The sequence below is a fragment of the Molossus molossus genome, unplaced genomic scaffold (assembly GCF_014108415.1).
Source record: "Molossus molossus isolate mMolMol1 unplaced genomic scaffold, mMolMol1.p scaffold_m16_p_48, whole genome shotgun sequence".
Taxonomy (NCBI): Eukaryota; Metazoa; Chordata; class Mammalia; order Chiroptera; family Molossidae; genus Molossus; species Molossus molossus.
Window position 1 is genome coordinate 103243 of NW_023425386.1, and position 20437 is coordinate 123679.

Below are 20437 nucleotides of genomic sequence, written 5' to 3' on the forward strand. Positions count from 1 at the left end.
GAACTAGGCGGAAAGTTAATTCTACTGCCTCCCCTCCCGCCGTGCAAGGCCCTGTAGCCGCTGAAGCCGCACAGACTCCTGGCCCCCAGGGAACTCGGTGGGACCGGGGAAAGCGGCGGAAAATTATTTCTACCGCCTCCCTCCCCGCCGTGCACGGCCCTGGAAACTGTAGCCGCTGAAGCCGCACAGACTCGCAGACCCCAGGCAACTCGGTGGGACCGGGGAACGCGGCTGAAAGTTAATTCTACCGCCTACCTCCCCGCCGTGCACGGCCCTGGAAACTCTGTAGCCGCTGAAGCCGCACAGACTCACGGCCCCCAGGCAACTCGGCGGGACCGGGGAACCCGGCGGAAAGTTAATTCTACCGCCTCCCTCCCTGCCGTGCACGGTCCTGGAAACTCTGTAGCCGCTGAAGCCACAGACTCGCAGACCCCAGGGAACTCGGCGGGACCGGGGAACGCGGTGGAAAGTTAATTCTACCGCCTCCCTTCCCGCCGTGCACGGCCCTGGAAACTCTGTAGCCAGCTAAACTCTCCGCTGAAGCTGCACAGACCCCTGGCCCCCAGGGAACTCCGTGGGATGGGGAACTCAGTGGGAAGCTAATCCTACTGTCTCCCTTACCACCCTGCATGGGCCCTGGAAACTCTGTAGCCAGCTAAACTCTCCACTGGAGCTGCACAGACTCGAGGGCCCCAGGGAACTCAGCTGGACCAGGGAACACAGTGGGACCAGGGAACTCCGCGGGACCAGGGAACTCAGCAGGAAATTATTCCCACCGCCTCCCTTGCCACCCTGCATGGGCCCTCGTAACGCTATTGCCTGCTAAACTCTTGGCTGGAGCCACACAGACTCCCGGAGAACAGGAGACTTGGCGGGATTAAAGTGGGTCCTCCCTGGAGAATCCAAACCCAGGAGAGGGAGCCACAAACAGCAAAACACCAACACCCACTGGGAAAACTTGGCAGACTCCAAAGCCCACTGTGATAACGAAAATGGTGAGAAACAGAAACAAAAGCCAAATGAAAGATCAAGAGACCTCTACAGAAGATGAAATAAATGAGGTGCAGTTAAGCAAGTTAACAGAACTAGAATTTAGAGCCATGATGTTGCGGAAGCTCAACAGCATGTGTAAGGACATGAGCAACATGAGTAAAGACATAGAAATGTTGAAAATAAACCATCTGGAAATGAAAAACCAACAGGAAGAAATGAAGAATGACATATCAGAAATGAAAAACACACTGGAAGGTCTAAAAAGCAGAGTAGGGGAAGCTGAGGACCGGATCAGTGAATTAGAAGACAGGCTAGAAGAAATCAACCAATCAGAAAACCAAAAGGAAAAAACGATTAAAAAACAAGAAGAGAGCTTAAGAGAATTGTGGGACAACTGGAAACGTAATAATATTCGTATCATAGGAGTCCCTGAAGAAGAAGAAAGTAAGCGAGGGCTAAAGAATATATTCAAAGAAATAGTGACAGAAAACTTCCCTAATTTGGTGAAGGAAGAAGGCATTCAAGTTCAAGAAGCTCAGAGAGCCCCAAGTAAGAAGAACCCAAACAGGCCCACACCAAGACACATAGTAATCAAACTGCCAAAAATTCAAGACAAAGAGAGAATCCTAAAAGCAGCAAGAGATAAGCAACAGGTTACCTACAAAGGAACCCCCATAAGGCTCTCAGCTGACTTTTCACATGAAACATTACAGGCTCGAAGGGAATGGCATGAAGTAATCAAGGTCATGAAAAACAAGGATCTGAATCCAAGACTACTCTACCCAGCAAGGCTATCGTTCAAAATAGAAGGTCAAATAAAGAGCTTCCCAGACAAAATAAGGCTAAGGGAGTACATTAGCACCAAACCAGCACTGCAAGAAATGTTAAAAGGACTGCTGTAATTACCAGGAGAAATGGGAAGAAAAATAGAACCACACTAAACAAAAATGGCAATAAATAAGTACATATCAATAATCACCTTAAATGTAAATGGACTGAATTCGCCCATAAAAAGATACAGAGTAGCTGATTGGATAAGAAAGCAAGACTCATCTATATGCTGTTTACAAGAAGCCCACCTCACAACAAAAGACTCACATAGATTGAAAGTGAAGGGATGGAAAAAAATCTTTCAAGCAAATGGAAAAGAAAAAAAAGCTGGGGTAGCAATACTGATATCCAATAAAATAGACTTCAGATTGAAGGCCTTAACTAGAGACAAAGAAGCCCACTACATAATATTGAAAGGATCTATCCAACAGGAAGATATAACCTTGATAAACATATATGCACCCAATATAGGAGCACCAAAATATATTAAAAACTCTTGGAGGACTTCAAAGGAGAAATCGATAGCAATACAATCATAACAGGGGACTTCAACACCCCGCTCACATCACTGAATAGATCCTCTAGACAAAAAATTAGCAAGGAAACAGAGACTCTAAATGAAGCACTAGACCAAATGGATTTAATAGATATCTACAGAGAACTACACCCCAAAACTACAGAATTCACATTCTTCTCAAGTGCACATGGAACATTCTCAAAGATAGACCACATGTTAGGGCACAAACTAAGTCTCTACAAGTTCAAGAAGATTGAAATTATAACAAGCATCTTCTCAGATCACAATGGTATGAAACTAGAAATCAATTGCACGAAGAACATACAAAGACATTTTAACACATGGAAGCTAAATAGAATGTTATTAAACAATGAATGGGTCACCGAGGAAATCAAGGAAGAAATCAAAAACTTCCTGGAAACCAATGAAAATGAGGACACAACAATACAAAATCTATGGGATGCAGCAAAAGCAGTTCTGAGAGGGAAGTTCATAGCACTACAGGCCTACCTCAAAAAAGAAGAAAAATCTCTAATAGACTACCTAACCTCACAACTTAAAGAACTAGAGAGTAAACAAAAAGAAAACCCCAGAGCAAGTAGAAGAAAAGAAATAGTAAGGATCAGAGCAGAAATAAACGACATAGAGACCAAAAAAACAATCCAGAGGATCAATAAAACAAAGAGCTGGTTTTTCGAAAAGATAAACAAGATTGATTGACCCTTAGCTAGACTCACCAAGAAACAAAGAGAGAGAACCCAAATACATAAAATCAGAAATGAAACAGGAGAGATAACAACTGACCCTACAGAAATACAAAAGATCGTTAACAACTACTATGAAAAATTATACGGCAACAAATTCGAAAATCTAAGCAAAATGGACAAATTTTTAGAAACACATAGTCTCCCAAAATTGGATCAGATAGAGATTGAAAACTTGAACAGACCAATAATAACAGAAGAAATTGAAGATGTAATCAAGACTCTTCCAGCAAACAAAAGCCCAGGCCCGGATGGCTTCACAGGGGAGTTTTACCGAACATTCAAAGAAGAACTAATACCCATTCTCCTCAAACTATTTCAAAAAATTCAAGAAGAAGGAAGACTTCCAAACTCGTTTTATGAAGCCAGCATAACTCTAATTCCAAAACCAGAAAAAGACACAAGAAAGAAAGAAAACTACAGGCCAATATCCCTGATGAACATAGATGCCAAAATCCTGAACAAAATACTAGCAAATCGAATCCAGCAATACACCAGAAAAATTATCCACCATGACCAGGTGGGATTCATCCCAGGGATGCAAGGCTGGTACAATATTCGCAAATCCATAAATGTGATACACCACATAAATAAATTGAAGAATAAAAACCACATGATCATATCAATAGATGCTGAAAAAGCCTTTGACAAAATCCAGCATCCATTTCTGATAAAAATGCTCAGCAGTGTGGGAATTGAGGGATCATACCTAGACATAATAAAGGCCATATATGAAAGACCTACAGCCAACATCATACTCAATGGGCAAAAACTAAAAGCATTTCCCTTAAGAACAGGAACAAGGCAAGGATGCCCACTTTCGCCACTCCTATTTAACATAGTACTGGAAGTCTTAGCCACAGCAATCAGACAGGAAGAAAAAATAAAAGGGATCCAAATTGGAAAGGAGGAAGTGAAATTGTCATTATTTGCAGATGACATGATACTGTACATAGAAAACCCCAAAGACTCCACCAAAAGCTTACTAGACTTAATAAATGAATTTGGCAAAGTAGCAGGATACAAAATTAACGTCAAGAAATCGATGGCATTCTTATACACCAATGATGAACTCACAGAAAGAGAAACTAAGCAAACAATCCCATTTACCATTGCGGCAAAAAAATTAAGATACCTAGGAATAAACTTAACCAAAGAGATAAAGGACCTATTCGCAGAAAACTACAGGTCTTTGAAAAAAGAAATAGAGCAAGATGTAAAAAAGTGGAAGAACATACCCTGTTCATGGATTGGGAGAATTAACATCATTACAATGTCCATATTACCCAAAGCAATCTATAGATTCAACGCAATCCCCATCAAAATACCAACGGCATACTTCAAAGAATTAGAACAATTACTTCAAAAGTTCATATGGAACCAAAAAAGGCCTCGAATAGCCACAGCAATCTTGAAAAGGAAGAACAAAGTTGGAGGGATCACAATACCAGATTTCAGGTTATACTACAAAGCCACCATAATCAAAACAGCCTGGTACTGGCACAAGAACAGGTATATAGACCAGTGGAACAGAATAGAGAACCCAGAAATGGACCCTAGGCAATATGCTCAATTAATATTTGGCAAAGGTGGCAAGAGCATACAGTGGAGCCTCTTTAATAAATGGTGCTGGGAAAATTGGACAGCTACTTGCTGAAAAATGAAACTAGACCATCAACTTACACCCTACACCAAAATAAACTCAAAATGGATAAAAGACTTAAATGTAACTCATGAATCCATAAAAATCCTACAGGAGACTGTGGGCAACAAAATCTCAGACATCATACGCAGCAGAATTTTTACTGACACATCACCTAAGGCAATAGAAACAAAGGAGAAAATGAACACATGGGACTACATCAAACTCAAAAGCTTCTGCACAGCGAAAGATACAATCATCAAAACGGAAAGGCTACCCACTGTATGGGAGAGCATAATTGCCAATGATATATCAGATAAGGGGTTAATTTCCAATACATATAGAGTGCTCATACAACTCCACAAAAGGAAGACAAAGAATCCAATTAAAAAATGGGCAGAGGAACTAAATAGACACCTCTCCAAACAGGACATACAAATGGCTAAGAGACATATGAAGAAATGTTCATCATCACTAATCATCAGAGAGATGCAAATCAAAACAACAATGAGGTATCACCTCACACCTGTCAGAATGGCCACCATCAACAAATCATCAAACAACAAGTGTTGGCGAGGGTGTGGAGAAAAGCGGACTCTAGTACACTGTTGGTGGGAATGCAGACTGGTGCAGCCACTATGGAAAACAATATGGTGTCACCTCAAAAAATTAAAAATTGATCTCACATTTGACCCAGTGATCCCACTTCTAGGAATATACCCTACGAAGCATAAAACACCAATCAGAAAGAATGTATGTACCCCCATCTTTGTAGCAGCACTATTTACAATCGCTAAGATCTGGAAACAGCCCAAGTGCCCATCAGACGAATGGATTAAATAGCTGTGGTACATATACACAATGGAGTACTACGCAGCGGTAAGAAAGAAAGATCTCTTATCCTTTGAGACTACATGGAGGGACCTGGAAAGTATCATCCTAAGTGAAACAAGCCAAACAGAGAAAGACAAATTTCATATGATCTCACTGATTTCTGGAATATAATGAACATAACAGTTTGAGGACAATCCCCTAAGGAGTGGGGAGGTGAGAGAGGGATGAACAACAGAATTTATATGCATGTAGGCATGAACAGTGGACATGGACAACAATCGGGGGAAGGGGCAGGGAGGGAAGGGGGAGGGGGGAATCAGTGGGGGGAAAAAGGAGAATCATTTGTAACAAAAATTAATAAATAAATAAAAAAATAATAATATTATGTAGTGATGTTCTTTGTGTCTTCTTATGGCCCTCGTTTTGAAGTCTATCTTCTCGAATATGAGTATTGCTACACCAGCTTTTTTTTCAATTCTGTTTGCTTGGTTAAGTTTTTTCCATCCCTTCTCTTTTACCATGTGTGAGAGTTTATTGTGAGGTGAGTTTCTTGTAAACAGCATATATATGGGTCATGTTTTCTTATACTATCAATGACCCTATGTCTTTTGTTTGGAGTATTTAGTTATTTACATTTAAAGTTATTCGTGCTAGATGGTACTTAGTTGTCATTTTTAATTTATGCCTGTGTTCTTTCTCTCTCTGTGTTTCTTCTTCTTACAACAGTCCCTTCAGCAATTTTTGCAGTGCTGGTTTGGTGGTGGTAAATTTCTTTAGCTTTTTCTTTTTTTTTTGTTTTTATCCATGAATCTCTTTATTTCTCTTTCAATTTTGATTGATAGCCTTGCATTGCTTTGTATACTTTATGCAACTCCCTTCTGGCCTGCAGTGTTTCTATTGAGAAATCAGCTGACAGTCTAATGGGAGCTCCATTGTAGGTAACTTTCTGTGTCTCTCTTGCTTCCTTTAAGATTCTTTCTTTGTGTTTAATGTTTGCCATTTTTATTATGGTGTGTCTAGCTGTGAGTCTTCTGGGGTTCATCTCACTTGGGACTCTCTGTGTCTCCTGGACTTGTGTGACATTTTCCTTCACCAGTTTAGGAGAGTTTTCTGACATTATTACTTCAAACATTTCCTCTATTCCTTTCTTTGATTCTTCTCTTTTAGGTACCCCTATAATACAAATGTTGTTACATTTGGTATTATCCCACAGCTCCCTTAAACTCTCCTCCTGCTTTTTAAACTTTTTCTCCATTTGCTGCTCTTTGTGGGTGTTTTTCTCTACCTTGTCTTCCAAATCGCTGATTTGGTCTTCAGCTTCTTCTAATCTACTAATGAATGCTGCTAAGATATTTTGCTTATCAGCTATGTCTTTCCGTATTTTCTCTTGCTTTTTATATATAGCTTCTACCTTTATACCCATTGCTTCTACCTCTTTTTTTCAGCTGAAGTAGATTTTAGTGAACTCTTCATAATTCTTATTTGGGGTTGTAGTTCTCACCAAATTGTTTGAGCACCTTATAATCATTGCTTTTAATTCTTTTTCTGACAAGTCGCTCTCTTCTAGTTCCTGTAGATCCATGTCTGGTGGCATCTCATCTTTTTTTCATTTGGGTGTTGTTTCTTTGTCTCACCATTTTAGCAATGTGGAAGAACTAGGCTTGGTGAGGGATGTTAGAATATGTAGGCAGGTCAGTGTGTATCAATGAAGGCTACTGTGCCTTTATGCCTGTTCTGCTGTACAGCTCTTGTCTGCTGTGGGTCCTAAAGCATTGACACCTGGCAGCTTGAATTGATCTCTTGTGCTGTTCTTGGCTCTCTGAAATTCTCTGCTGCTTGGGCTGGGGCACCACTCTTGATCAGCTTTTGTTGATACTGCTGGGGATGGGTCTTCACTGCTAATATGTGCTCCTGCTGCTGGGGGGTGTGGGTTTGTCTGGTGCCCTGCTAAGATGTGGAGACCTGCTGGTATGTTGCTGAGGAGTGTGGGTTTAGCTGTTGTCTTGCTGGGGTTTGTGGATATTTTTGGTATACTACTGGGGTTTGTGGGTATTACTTGTGCACTTCTGAGGTTTGTGGGTCCCTCTGGTATGCTTCTGAAATCCAGGGGTCTCACTGGTGTACTGTTGGGGAACCCTGCTGACCATTGGGGCTCAGCTCCTCATCAGTAGCTGCTGAGGGCAAGTGTCAGCTCCTGATTTGCACTGCTACTGCTGCTGCAGCTGCTTCCCTGGGGGGCTCCCTGGTCCCAATATTTTAGTGGTGTTGGGGGCTGAGGATGCTCTGCACCAGAGATTTTGCTGCTGCAGAGGGGAGGGGCTCCAATCTAGCTCCACTGCTGTAGTGGTCACAGCAGGTCCTGCTGCTTGGTTTGTGGCATGGCTCTTGATCAGTCTATGCTGATGTGCTGCTGTAGGCCTGGAGCCTGGTGTCTGGGCTGGGCCAGCTCACCAGTGCAGGCTTCTGGCTTGGAGCCTGGGCTGGCCCAACCACAGCGGTGAGCCTGGGTCCTGTGGTGAGTGCATGATGCCATGGGCCTGGTCCTTGGCTTTGGGATAGGTGTGTGCCACTGTGGCCTGGGTTCTGGGGTGGGTGTGTGCTGCCACTGGCCTGGGTCTTTGGCTGGGGGCATGCAACCATGGGCTTGGGTCCTGGAATACCTTTGCACCACCACTGGGCAAGAATCTGGTGCCTGAGTCCCATAGCACCACAGCTACAGGCCTGGATGAACCTCAGCTGCTGTAGGAGTGGGGCTGGCTCCCTGCTGGTTTTGGCTACTGCTGCAGGCACCTACTCTGTGCTGACTGTGCCAACAGAGCTGCATTCACTGGACAGATGGTGCAGTGAGCTCTAGTGCACTCAGGTTGTTGGGCCCTAGCCCCTTTATTTCCTCCTCCCTGTGAAGAATCCAGATCCTCCAATACAGCAAGGATGCCCGGCTGTGGTAAGAAAAGTTTACTGGCTTCCCACTTACCACAGAGCCTTCTGCTTTCCATGCACAGCAAAGGAACCTTCTGCCCTGTGTCTCTGCACTGCTCAAGGTTGGTGCATGCTTACATTCACTCACACTCTGTCTCACACTCTTCCCCACTCCCACACTCTCACATATCCACCCACGCACTGGTACTGCCCATCGCTATCTTCTATTTTATTTATTTACACATTTTTTGAGAAATACAAACTTTACCTGTATGTTTTCTGTTTTATTGAATTTATAGGAGTGATGCTGTTAGTACATTTACATAGGTTTCAGGTGTACCATTCTGTCTTATTTATTTGGACACTGTGCTGTGTATTCACCACACAAAGTCATGTCTCAATCCTTCCCCATATTTAAAAGATTACCTTACTGTTCTCCACCTCTTACTCCTCTGCTGCCAATAACTCCTCTACTTCCTCCTCCTCCTCCACATCTCAGAATTCTTGTATCACCTCTGTTCCAGGAAGAAAGAGATGACCTCCATCAATCACCTTTTTGTAAAGATGGCTTGTCGGTTTGCTCTACTGGACTTGATTTTTCATCAAGACACTGAAATGATTACACATGACACAAAAACAACCAGGAGCTCAAGGTTCTCTGGAGCATCTTGAGCTTGCAGGACCTTTAGGGGCCTGGCTCTTGCTTCTGCAGTAGGTACACAGGAGCTTGACAAAGAGAGGCTGACACCATAAAACAGGCAAAGAGGGGAGCTACTGGGCAACTTCTACCCACACTTCACCATACATTGATGATTCCCAGTGCCACCAATTAAATTTGACACCACAGTTCTCACAAACCACTCTCTACTTTCACACCCCAGGCCTGCCTCTTTCCACACTACACTGTCACACCTTTTGAGATCTTATTACCCAAACTCCTATGTGACACCTCTAATCTAATTTGCACACTCCCACGTGACATCCCTTGATTGCAATCCCCACAATTGACCCTGAAACCTAGGAATGCTACTGAACATGGGTTTCACTGCCCACACTCTACTCTGATACCTTCAGGACTGTCACAGCTCATATACCCTTGTCACAACTCCAGGCGGCCCACTGTTCTCTCACTTTTCTGACACCCAGGGCTCCCCCTACCCACACTCCATGGTGAAACCACAGGGTTCACATGGCTCTCTTACACTGTGATCCTCGGCACCCTCAGTGACCTCACACCTCTGTGACACCTTTAGAAATGCCCTGCCCACATTCTACAATGCCCACATTCTCTGCTATAAAAGCCCACATTGCACAGGGCATTTCCCCATCGCACGCCTATGATTCACTGTGACATCTCCAGAACTCACTCTGCCTGTCACGCACTGTGACATTCCAGGTTCCACACTGCCCACACCCAACAGTGATCCAGATGCTTTCCCTCTGCCAACACCCTGCTGCAATACACCAATGATGTCACTGCCCAAACCCTACTGTGAAACACTAGGGCTCCCCGGCCTACATCCCAATTCAACTCAAATGGGCTCCAACAATTGCCACTCCTTGGCAAAACCCATGGGCTGCCACTGCACACACAGCAATATGAATCCCAGGGCTCCATTGCCTGTACTCCACTTTGCCACCACAGGATCCCCATGACATGCATTGCACTGTGAACTTGATGGCTCACCGTACCCACATTCACCGTGGAACACATGGCTCACATTCACCATACACTAAGTTGAAAAGTTTGTTCATTGTGCACAAAGGACTGGGAAACCCTAGAAGCCATTGGCCTTCACTGCTCTGGAATATTCCAGGACTCAGACTCACAATGGCTTCAGTATAATCTGCAACTTTAGTTGCCCACTCTCCTCCCTCCATGTTGATATTTCTGTTGCCCACTGTACACATTCCACAGAGACTTTGATCATGCACACTACTTCATCAACCTTAAGATTCCCAAGCCTGAACCAAATTGAACTCCACAACTGGAAATTCCAGCCTCATTGTGTGCCCCGATTCCCTGATGACACAGTTTTATTCCTTCATCACTCAGTTTGTCCAGGTGAGACACCAATGTCCAGAGACTGGGAAACATAGGGTTGAGTGCATGGCCAGGATCTCTTCACATGTCTTCCTCTCTCTCCAGTCACCCTGAGCCATTGTGTTCACATAGTATTCAGGGGATGGTGCCACAGGTCTCGCTCCATTGAAGATAAACTGAAAAATATCCTCGATAAGGAATAAAGTAATATTAATCATCATCATCATCATCAATAGCAGCCAAACAGGAAAAGGAGGTCCATGCTGAAACTGGGACCTCTGAAATTTTCTGCAGTCCTATGTTCAACACATTCCATCCTAACCTCTTTATAATAAACACTGTTTTCACTGGGCCGTACACGTTTGGGACACCCAAGGATTGTGCAAAACAGCTGTGATGTCAGGAGAAGAACTGGGGGAGAAACACCTTTCTATAAAAAGACAGCCAGCTATTTGTGTTAGGATGGTAGGAAGAACGTTTTGGATGCAAGCATCTATTTCTGGAGGAAAAAGTGGATGATGGTGGTGGTGTCCTGCAAGACGAGTTTCGAGAAGTGAGACAATGACTGTGCTGTTGTTTTGAGGGTTATCGGATACCTTCACTCCCTCATCTTCCTTAAGCTTCCTCAACAAGTGTCTGAATGGCAACACAGTTCTCCAGACTTCCTATATCATCATGATACCCTCACGACATGAGTGCACAGCCTCTATTTCTCCCAGTCTAAATGTGCCTTTAAAAAAAAATGTCCCAGCTACTGGGCAAGACAAGGTTCAGTGCCCAGTTGAAATTTTCTCACCTGTCCAGCTCCTTCTCTGCTCTCCTGGAACGTTCCCAGGCATAATACTTCAGGGTTTGTATCACAGGTCTTTTATGATGATCTGGTTGGAAAGAACACAGCTGGTTAGAATAAGGCTAGAATTTGAATGTCAAATCAAGCAGCGAAAGGAAACACAGCAGCTTCATTGTGGCATTGCAGGTGAGACCCCACCTCTGCAATCCTGCTGGACCCTACCACGTTGTGGTTGGAGAACCAGTTGGAGAAGTTCAGGCTGCTGTTTTGGTGCCAGTGCCGGTAGACCTCTCCTTCATAATGCTGAGACCACTGAATGGGAGTGCAGTGGGACACCCTGTATCCTGCAGGAAGATGTGTATGTGATAATACATGCATGCCCTTTTAACCTCAACCCACCTCCTGTTGCCACCCATGCAGGCAGCCTCCTCTTACCTTGGAGGGTAATGAGATACTCCTTCACAATCATATTACTGTAGAAGTAGGGGTTATTGTGAAAGAACAGCAAAATTTTGCAGGAATCACTGACGTGCCTGACTTCCTCCACCTGTAGAAAAAAGTGTATCAAGAGGGTGAAATTTGTCTTGGGGACACACGCCTTCTTCAGTAGGCAAGGAAAAGGTCAATTTTCCACTTCTACTCCCTCCCCTGTCTCTGTCAGTCTAGGCTGACCTTCAAATTGATCATGTGGCTGAGCATCTTTTCATCTTGCTCACAGATCATGGCTGACTGCTGAGGGTGGCTGACAAACTGCTTTGTATCAAGGAGCCTGCATACTGCATTCTGCACGTAAAATGCCTAGAAAATGGGCCAGAACTAGGGAACGGCCTTGCTTTTCCTGAATTCTCTATGCCTCATGCCCCCTCTTCCACACAAGTCCAAAAGGAACACAGTGGCTCTTGCTGCCTGCAAGGATCAACACCAACACAGGCCAGATCTCTTGCCTGGCACACCCGGATCTCCACCTGATCTTTTGTGCTGCTGGCTGGACAGAATACAATATGCTTCCTTCTGCCCACCCCATTTTCCTGACTCTGATTCAGGAGGTACACATTCAGACCCTTCCACTGCAACAGTACTCCTAGGAGGAACTCTGCAATACATATATACCTGCTCATTTCCTGAGTCTAATGTGGAACGAAGCCCCTGACTGTTTCAGCATGCCACCCAAGATAAGGACATCTCCAAGGTTTGAACCAGACTTAGGTCTCTATACCAAGTTTCTCTGCAATGTGTCTGTTTTGCTTCTGAACTGTCCTCATTGATCCATTTCTCCTGCACTGGCACAGTCGCATTTTAGACACCCCATTACAGCCTCAAGGATACAGTTTTGGCCCAGAATCCAGGGATGTGCTCAATATGGGTGCTTTTCAGTTGTAAGTAAGGCCTGTGCCTGTGCCATGTCTTGCGCTTGAGTCGGACAGAAGGCCTTGCTGGCTTGCTCATTCACAGGCTCCATCTCTGGCTGGAGAGCCTGGAGCACCGCTAGCGGGGACAAAGTGCACTGCCCACACTGCCCAGACTAGGCTGTGTCCACTCTTCGGACTTCTCTTCTTGCTGCTTTCCTTCAGCCCCTGACTCCGGTTGCCCATCACCTCGCATCTCCACAACCTTCACGATGTCCTCCCAATCCAGCACATTCTGCTTCCCAGCAATGAATTTTTCCTGAGAGGCCGCCACCTCCTCCCCCTGCTCCTCACTTTCTGGAACCAGAAAAACCTCTTCCTCCTTCTCCACCTGCAACAGCTCTCCATGCATCACGTCCCCCTGCCTGCCCGGCTTCAGGTCTGCAAAAATCTCCTTCCCTTCCCCCAGGATGCCACGCAATGCGCCCTGCACCACCTGCCTGAGGCCCTGCTGCTCCAGGACAAAGTGCTGCCCGGACCCCAACTCTCCCTCCTGGCCCCTCTCCTCTTGCCAGGGCTCCTCACACTCAGGTCCCTGCTGATCCTCACCCTCCTCCTGCTCCAAAGCCCTCCTTGGACAACACCTCCTCCTGCCTTCCCAGCTCCATGTCGGACCAAACCTCCTCGCAGGCCGCCAACCCCGCTTCCCTTGTCTCCAGGGCCAACTCCTGCCTGCATCCTGCCCTCCAGCTCCGACCTCCACTGTCCTCTCTGGGCTCCGCCCTCACCTCCGGGGCCTCACCGCCTCCCTGCACAACGTTGGACCTGAAAGGACCCTGCTCAGCACCACTCGGCCCCTCCTCCATGGTGCCAACGCCCCTAGGTCCTGGCTGCCTGGGGGGTCTCGGTCACCTCACGGCCTCCTACAGGGAATGGAAGACCCAAGCCCTGAGGAGCCGGCTGACCCCAAACACAGCCTGACTGGAAAGGTTCCTGGCACAGGCCTGGTGGTTCTGGAAGTAGGTGCTTCAAGCAGGGCGACAGCAGATCCTGCGTGGTCCGCTGCCTAAGTTGCCGCCTATTTCCGGATCCGGGTACTTCCTGGACACGCCCACTGCCTCAGGCGTATGCAAATGAGATTGTGCCAACACAACAAAAAATGGCTGTCCTGCAGGCCACGCCCAGAGTTCTGTTCCCGCCAGTCAGGCTCTGCATAGTCTCTTCCAATCAGAGCACGCTCAGTGGGCGTCACCCCACACAGCCCCGCCTCCTTCTCCCCAGGAGCCCAGAGTCCCTGGGGAAGGCCGTCCTCCCCCCACCCCACTGGCCTTCCCGCGACATCTGCTGTTCACACCGCATCTACCCCCGTTTCCCAGTCCAGGAGTTTCCCGCCTCACTCTGCCCCTGGTCCTCAGGGACCCTGGGAACAGACAGGGCGGGCGTCCTGGGCAGGAGAGCCTCTCCCGGCACATCGGTGGCTGAGGTCCCAGGTGCAGGCAGGGGAAGGCTGTGTCGGGAGGGCCCCGATCCTCCGTCCTGGCAGAGTGCAAAGCTCAGGGGACCCGGACACGGAAAAGACTCCTGCTTCCTCTCTAGTTTCCGTCGTTCGCTCTGCCCTTGGTTTCTGTGCCCTTTGAGGTGTGCCCTTTCTTTCAAAACAGATCCTAAGTATATTACTCATTTTTACCTTCTGTATCTCAGACACAACATAGGTGACCAACAGAATCTGGATCATTGTGATGCTTTCCTGATGGGTCCCCGAGACTAAGTATAGTTGGCTCTTTTGAGAGAGGCAGTGAGAGACACCCTTTCTGCCTTGGGGGACACAAAGAAGCACCTGGGTGTTGTCAGCCGCCCAGAATATGTTCCGAACTGTCCCAGTCGGCAGCTGATACTTTTGCAGGCATTTGCTGAAGCCAACAGAGAGAGTGTAACTGTGACCTCAAATTGAGTTTGGCTGAAGTTGGAACAAGATCTTGTCCAGATTGCAGATGCCAAGCTTGACCACCCACCCCTCACATGCTTCCCAGCTAACCTCAGGCAGAGGACAAGCTATGTCATCCTTTGCATGATACGTTTTTAAATTCTTCCCAAAGAACTGTGCTGTCTTGCAGCAGCAAAATGAGTGTGGGCAAACTGGCACAAAGAAAGGCATGGGAGACTCCTGATCTTGAGCAAAAAGTAAGAATTGCTTCTGTGAGGTCTTCTCTGGGGAAGATTTTTCACTGTTGCTTGACAGGCAAATAAACTATGTTCTTTAGGGGTTTTCTCTACACTTGAACCTCTCATGGGTGTTTTGCTACTCATTGTGTCCAAGGCTTCATTGCTTGGCACACGTTAGCCTTTGTCCCTTCTGTATGACTGATGGATGCAGGCTGCTGCACTGCATGCCAGGAGACATTTATCCAGGACTGCACACCCTACCTGCTGTGTAACAACAGCCCTCTGAGGAAGTAGTCCTGCACACTTGCTTGCATGCTGGCCCCACAGAGGAAGGGTGACTCTGCGTATTAAGTTTTCTCCTTGACACAACCCTGCCCGGGTCTTTAGCAACCATGCCAACCTAGAAAGGACATATCCAATAAAGTAGATTTCAAAATGAAGGCCATAATTAGAGACAAAGAAGGCCACTACATAATATTGAAAGAATCTATCCAACAAGAAGATATAACCTTGGTAAACATATATGCACCCAATATAAAAGCACAAACATGTATTTAAAAACTTCTAGAGGACTTCAAAGGAGAAATTTACAGCAATACAATCATTGGGAGGGTCTTCAACACCCTACTGACATCACTGGATAGATCCTCTAGACAAAAAAATTCACAAGAAAACAGACTTTAAATGATGCAATAGACCAAACGGATTTAATAGATATCTACAGAAAATTACACCCCAAACTATAAAATTCACATTCTTCTCAATTGCACACAAGACATTCTCAAAGATAGACCACATGTTAGGGCACAAACTAAGTTTCTACACATCAAAGAAGACCGAAATCATATCAAGCACCTTCTCAGATCACAATGGCATGAAACTAGAATCAATGACAACAAAACCACACAAAAACCTTTAAACACAGGGAGGCTAAATAGCATGTTATTCAACAATGAATGGGTTACCAAGGATATAAAGGAAGAAATAAAAAACTTCCAGAAAAGCAGTGAAAATGAACACACAACACAAAATCTATGGGACACAGTGAAAGCAGTTCTGAGAGCCACGTTCAATTTCAGACCACATACAGTGAAACCATTTTTGATGTGTGTATGCTGCCACCTTGTGGACATATAAAAGAATGCCTTTTGAATGCACAATACTTTATAAAATCCAGATGTGTTCTTTATAGCTTGATAAAGACACAACATATAACACATTACTAAAATTCATATGTGCTCACTTTAGAAAATTTTCAGTACACAGAAAAAAAGAAAGAAAAAACTGACCAGTGATATCACTCTGCCATTGGTTAAGGATGCTGAGTACCTGAGCAGGGGAGATAGATAAAAGGTATAGTGGTTCTTTCAGGATAAAGTCAATTTGCAGCTCTCTCGGTGCTAACCTTGAACATAGATGTACTGGTTGATTCTTCTATTGCTTACGTATTATCAAGCCACTTTTTTAAAAATTAAATTTAATCCTGTTCACATACTTTGTATCATGGTTCAAGTTTGTTTGTTTGTTTGTCTGTTTAGTCCTCATATAAAATATTGCAATGAACAATTGTTTAAAATATCATCCTCAATTCCCAAGGTTGCAATCCCAGGTCAGAGAACATATAAGAAAGAACAACTGGAAGCATAAACAAGTGAGTGAGAAAAAAAATGTGGTTCTCATTCTCTGTAGGTCAATGTCTCACTTTCTCTCATTTTACATCTCTCTAAACTCAATCAACATATTTAAAAATTGAATCACTGAACTATGTAACAGCGACATTCAATTTTAGACCAAATACCATGAAACCATTCTTGCTCTTTATTTGATGTGCTTATGCTGTTACCTAGTGAAGTTATGGAAGAATGCTCAATGACTGAAGAATAAAATGCTGGAGTATTCTTTACACACTGATATACAACATTCACTTTATTATTAAAATTAATACATTCTCATTGTAAAAAATTTCAAGAACCCAAGAAATTACAATAAATAAATAAATAAATCAACCACCACCTCACTTTGCCATTGGTTCAAGAATCTGAGTTCCTGCCCAGGGGAGATAGAAAGATCAAGGTTCAATTGTTTACTCTGTTTGAAGTCAAGTTTTCAGGCTTTGGGTACTAACCTTGAGCTTGATTTTGATATTTGATTTTTGCTTTGCTCACCTATCACTAAGTCTCTTTTTTTAGGAAAGATACTAGAAAGTTGACTTGTCATATACTGTGGTTGTTCTAAGTTCCTTCTCTCTTCTCCTTCTCCTTCTCCTTCTCCTTCTCCTTCTCCTTCTCCTTCTCCTTCTCCTTCTCCTTCTCCTTCTCCTTCTTCTTCTCCTTCTCCTTCTCCTTCTTCTTCTTCTTCTTCTGGTGTTAGTTTTGTATTCTGTGATTTTTAAAAATGTGTTATGAACACCTTATGAATAATACGTGAATATATATATTCTTGGTGAAAGCACATAAATCTCTCTACAATGCAAATTCAAACCAAGGTTGTTTTCAATAGTACATTCACTTATAAATTTGATGGTTATGTCCCTGGCTGGGTTGCTGAGTTTGTTAAAGAATCATCTCCATAGGTCAGGATTGGAAGTTTGCTCCCTGGTCATGGCACATACAAGAATAAGCCAGTGAATGGTGCATAAGCAGAACAACAAATTGATGTTTCTCTCTTTCCTCATTTCCTCTATTTCTCTTGCTCTTTCCCAAAAATCAATTAATAAATAATATATTTTAAAAATCACTATTGTAACAGCCACGTTCAATTTCTGACCAACTACAGTGAAACAATTTTTGCTCTTTATGTAGTGTGTGTGCTGCCACCTAGTGGAAATATAGAAGAATGATCTATGAATGTACAACAAAATCCACATGGGTTCTTTCCCTATTCATAAAGATACGATCTATAACCTACTAATGTTAATACATGCACACTTTAGAAAATGTTAAGTATGCAGACACAGAGAAAGAAAACCCTGACCAGTAAAATTATTTTGCTATTGCTTTAGGATTCTGAGTTTTGGAGCAGGGGAAAAGAAGATAAAAGGTGCAGTTGTTCTCTCTGTATAAAATCAATCTTAAGCTCTTTAAGAACTAGTCTGGAACTTATTTCTGATACTTCATTCTTGCTTTGCTCACCTATCATCAGGCCTCTTTCTAAAATATTAAAATTTCACCCTGTTCAGGTACTTTGGTTGCTTTAAGGTCTGTCTCTTCTTTCAGGTTTTTATTTATTTTAACACAGTATAAAATATTGCAAAGAATAATTTGTTAAAACATCATCTCAAAATCCAAGGTTCAGGATCAATCCCAGGTCAGAGAACATAAGAGAAAGAACAAATAAATGCATAAAGGAGTGGAGCAAAAAAAAACAAAAACAAAAAACATGCATTTCTCTTTCTCTCTGTCTCTTTTTCTCTCTCCAAAATCAATCAGTAGATGAATAAATTGAAAAATCACTGAACTATTTCACAGTGATGTTCAATTTCAGACTAAATACCAGGAACCATTTTTGCCATATTTGATGTGCCTGTGCTCCCACCTAGTGGACATAGGAGGAAGGCTCTATGAATGTAGAATACAATCCAGAAGTGTTCTTTACATAGTGATAAATTTCATCTACTTATTATTAAAAATTAATACTCATTAATTCTAGAAAATTTAGAATACCCAGGAAAGTACGAAAGAAGAATAAATTACCCATGATCTTGCTTTGTATTGGTTCAGGATTCTGATTTCTTTTTTTTATCCTCACCCGAGGATATTTTTCCATTTTTTGTACAGATAGAGTGGGAGGGAGAGAGAGGAAGGGAGAGAGAGAGAGACAGACCTCGACGTGAAGGGACACATCGAGTGGCTGCCACCCCCACGACCAACCAGGGCCGGGGACAAACTGCAACCGAAGTACGTGCCCTCAGCGGGAACCGAACCCGGGTCTCTCCGGACCGCAGGCCGACGCTCTAACCGCTGAGCCAAACTGGCCAGGGCCAGGATTCTGATTTCTTGGGCAGGCAAGATAGAAAGATTAAGGTGTGGTTTTTCTCTGTAAAAAGTCAGCTTTACTGGTAAATATATATGCACCAAGAATAGAGGCACCAACATGTACTAACAAACTTCTGGAGGACTTTTAAGTAGAAATAAACAGCAATACAATCATAGCCAGGGTCTTCAACACCCTGCTGATATCACTGGATAGATCCTCTAGATAAAAAAAACAAACACAATTAACAAGGAAACAGACTGTAAATGATGCACTAGATCACATATATATAATGAGTAACTACAGAGAATTACACTTCAAAATGCAGAATTGACCTTCTTCTCAAGTGCACATGGGACATTCTCAAAGAGAGACCACATGTTAGGGCACAAACTAAGTTTCTACACATCCAAGAAGACTGAAATCATATCAAGCAACTTCTCAGATCACAATGGCATGAAACTAGAAATCAATGACAACAAAGACAAGCCAAAACATTTAAACACAGGGAGGCTAAATAGCATGTTATTAAACAATGAATGGGTTACCATTAAGATCAAGGAATAAATAAAAAAAACTTCCGGGAAACCAATTAAAATGAACACACAACTCAAAATCTATGGAATGCAGCAAAAGCAGTTCTGAGAGGGAATTTCATAGCACTACAGGCCTACCTCAAGTAACAAAAAAATATTCTAATAGACTATCTAACTTTACAACTTAAAGAACTAGAAAGTAAACAAAAAGAAAAACACAAAGCAAGTGGACAAAAAGAAATAGTAAAGATCAGTGCAGAAATACATGATTTAGAGATTTTACAAAACCATTCAAAAGATGAATGAAAAAAGAGCTGGTTCTTTGAAAAGATAAACAGATTGATGGACCCTTAGCAGGACTCACAACAAACAAAACGGAGGGCTCAAATAAACAAAATCAGAAACAAAAGAGAAGTAATTACTGATACTACAGAAATACCAAGGATTGTTAACAAATAATATGAACAATTATATGCCAACAAATTGGATAATCTAGGCAAAATGGACACATTTCTAGAAACACGTAGTCTCCCCATACTGAACCATAAAGAGATAGAAAAATTGAACACACCAATAACAACTAAGAAAATTGAAGATGTAATCAAGAATCTACCAGAAAACAAAAGCCCAGGCCTGGATGGCTTCACAAAGGAGTTTCACCAAACATTCAAGAGAGAACTAACCCCCATTCTCATCAACCTAGTACAAAAAATTCAAGCAGAGGGAAGACTTTCAAACTCATTTTATGAGGCCAGCATAATGCTAATTCCAAAACCAGATGAAGATGTACAAAGAAAGAAAACTACAAGCCAATATGCCTGATGAACATAGATGCCAAAATCCTTAACGACATATTAGCAAATCAGATCCAGCAATACATTAAAAAATTATTCACCCTGACCAAGTGGGATTCATCCCAGGGATGCAAGGCTGGTACAATATTTGAAATATTTGCGAATCAATAGATATGATACACCACATAAAAGAAATGAAAGATAAAAACCATGTGGTCGCCCTGGCCGGTTTGGCTCAGCGGTTAGAGCGTCGGCTTGCGGTCCAGAGAGACCCGGGTTCATTTCCCGCTAA

General features: G+C 43.5%; 1 protein-coding gene across 1 annotated transcript; it reads right to left on the minus strand.

Annotated features, from left to right (window-relative positions):
* Positions 1 to 11475: 11475 nt before the first annotated feature.
* LOC118616808 (testis-specific Y-encoded protein 4-like) lies at positions 11476 to 13092 on the minus strand. Its single transcript, XM_036242242.1, has 4 exons — positions 12847 to 13092; positions 12007 to 12132; positions 11770 to 11881; positions 11476 to 11678 (listed from the first exon to the last, which is right to left on the minus strand). The coding sequence occupies exons 1-4, from the start codon at positions 13090 to 13092 to the stop codon at positions 11476 to 11478; spliced, it is 687 nt and encodes a 228-aa protein (XP_036098135.1).
* Positions 13093 to 20437: the final 7345 nt, after the last annotated feature.